General features: G+C 49.8%; 1 protein-coding gene across 1 annotated transcript in view; it reads left to right on the top strand.

The window, feature by feature from the left end:
* Positions 1 to 2,070: 2,070 nt before the first annotated feature.
* The window catches only part of LOC143024334 (uncharacterized), a 2,293-nt gene continuing 2,131 nt past the window's right edge, over positions 2,071 to 2,232 (top strand). The window contains exon 1 of the mRNA XM_076183131.1: positions 2,071 to 2,232. This exon is cut by the window's right edge and continues 1,380 nt beyond it. Within this exon, the coding sequence (XP_076039246.1) occupies positions 2,098 to 2,232 (135 nt within the window). The 5' untranslated portion in view covers positions 2,071 to 2,097.

Below are 2,232 nucleotides of genomic sequence, written 5' to 3'. Positions count from 1 at the left end.
TTGCCAGTCTAGTTGAATCTCACAAAGTTGTTATCACCTCTGTCACAGCCCTTACAGAGCGACTTGATACAGTTGCCTCCCATCTAGAAAAGCTCTCGTCGCCTTTGAACTCCTCTACCCATGCTCCGCCTGGCAGCGCCCACATTCAAACACCAACCTCTTCCGGCTCTCGCAAAGCACATAGTAATAAGATTCTCTGATCTCGTATCGCTTCACGTCATCTCCTGGAATGCTTTCGGAATACGCCATAACACGAAACTCACTGCACTGAAGACATATGTCCATCGCCATCACCCCCAGATAATATTTATTCAAGAAGCCTTTCCCGGTGGTGCTCAGCCATGCGACACAGCACCTACGCTGTCTGGCTATGTCTCATACATACATCCAGCCAGGAATGGCCTCATTTCTTACGTCCACGCATCCATGCCACACAAGCTCCTTCGATGCTCCAGGGATACTACTATGACCTTTCAGTTAATTGAAGTCACTGTGGGCAATGGTAAACTTCGACTTTGCAACGTATACTCTGCCCCTGGTGTTATTAATCTTGTTGCCCTCCCAGTACCTACAAATCGTGGAGTGATTTATATGGGGGATTTCAACGCTCGACATCCTGCTCTTGGTGATGCCTCCCCTGTCCCCAACCGTAGTGGAATCCCTCTACTCAACTACATACATCGGTACCGACTCACACGATGGGAAACTGGTGGAGCCACACATGCACGTGGAGGCACAGTTGACCACATCATCACGTCTGGCCTCGTGCCATCCCGTGTCGCCTGTCAATCAATTCCTTCTCTCTTCTCCGACCATATTGCTCTTAGTTTATACTACTCCATACCATCTCGGATTCCAACTCCTCATCACCGGACCCGTATATCCATTCCTCCTAAATATTGCCCTACGTATATTTCGTACATCTCTAGTCTCCTTCCCACATTTGACTTCCTATCCCCCGACGCACTATACACGTCCTTAGTGAATACCACACACGACTTCTACAGCCGCTATGTAACCAAAGCTCACCTACCACGCCGCCCTGTACCTCACTCATGGACGTTGGACCACCGTATTATCCAAGCGGAGAGAGCTACACAGACTACTGGTCATACTTTTCAGACGCAACCCACACCTGATTCTTTACATCAGTACCAAATAGCACGGGATAATATGGTCGCCCTCCAGAACTGTGCCTACAAAGAGTCTTGGCAGAAATACACTGATTCCCTAAATCACCAGACTAGTATCGCGACCATGTGGCGCCTTGTAAAAAGGGTCGTTAAGAAGCAACCTCCCAGCGCCCTCCATCACAGTCCAGCCGCCTACGCCCAGGACCTCATTACTTTATGGTCGTCACAGTCACAGACTTACAATCTTCCTACGCATATCCAAGAGGCACTCTCCACTCGTCGCAACACCCGTAATCTCCACCTAATGGCTGCTCTTCTCCACCCAGATGAAGAAGACGACGTCCCGATTACGGAGAATGAATTACGACTAGCCATAGCTAATACAAAAACTTCTGCCCCCGGGGATGACGGCATTACATACCAAGTGCTCCGACTCCTACTGGAAGTTCCTGGCAACCCCCTCCTTCGCCTCTTCAACCTCTGCCTCCTTCGTGGACATGTACCTGCAGCCTGGACTTTAAGCACGATTGTTCCGATACCGAAACCATGTACTGATAAATTCAGGCCCATTTCCCTAACTTCATGCTTCAGCAAGATGCTTGAACGTATCATCCTTGCCCGGCTCATGAATCGTCTACAAGGTCAACTCTCCCCGCAGCTGTATGGTTTCCTCCCACGTCGAAGTACGCACCACTGCCTTACTGAGCTCTACACCCGCCTCTCTCCCACCAGCGTAGTTGCCTTCCTGGACCTCAAAAGTGCTTTCGATGTAGCCAACCATGAAATAATTCTTGACCAGCTGGTTACCTTCGGAGTGCAAGGAAACCTCCTTCGATGGATTCGAGGTTATCTGAGTAACAGGAAGTCACGTGTTCTCTTTCGAGGTGTGTGCAGTTCCTACGAGCAGTTCAAACTCGGTACCCCGCAAGGTGGCGTACTAAGTCCATTTCTTTTTAACGTCTTGATGCACCGCTTACTCTCACTTCTTCCTAACGTTCCCGGTACAACCCTTCTCTGCTACGCGGACGACATCTGCATCCATTCCAACTCGCCCGCTGACCTCCAATTCGTCCTAAATGGCTTCTACACGTCAACTACC

Source organism: Oratosquilla oratoria, chromosome 4, assembly GCF_046742065.1.
Source record: "Oratosquilla oratoria isolate Oo_2021 chromosome 4, ASM4674206v1, whole genome shotgun sequence".
NCBI lineage: Eukaryota > Metazoa > Arthropoda > Malacostraca > Stomatopoda > Squillidae > Oratosquilla > Oratosquilla oratoria.
The sequence above is the reverse complement of the archived record's forward strand: the minus strand, read 5'-3'. Positions and strand labels throughout refer to the sequence as shown.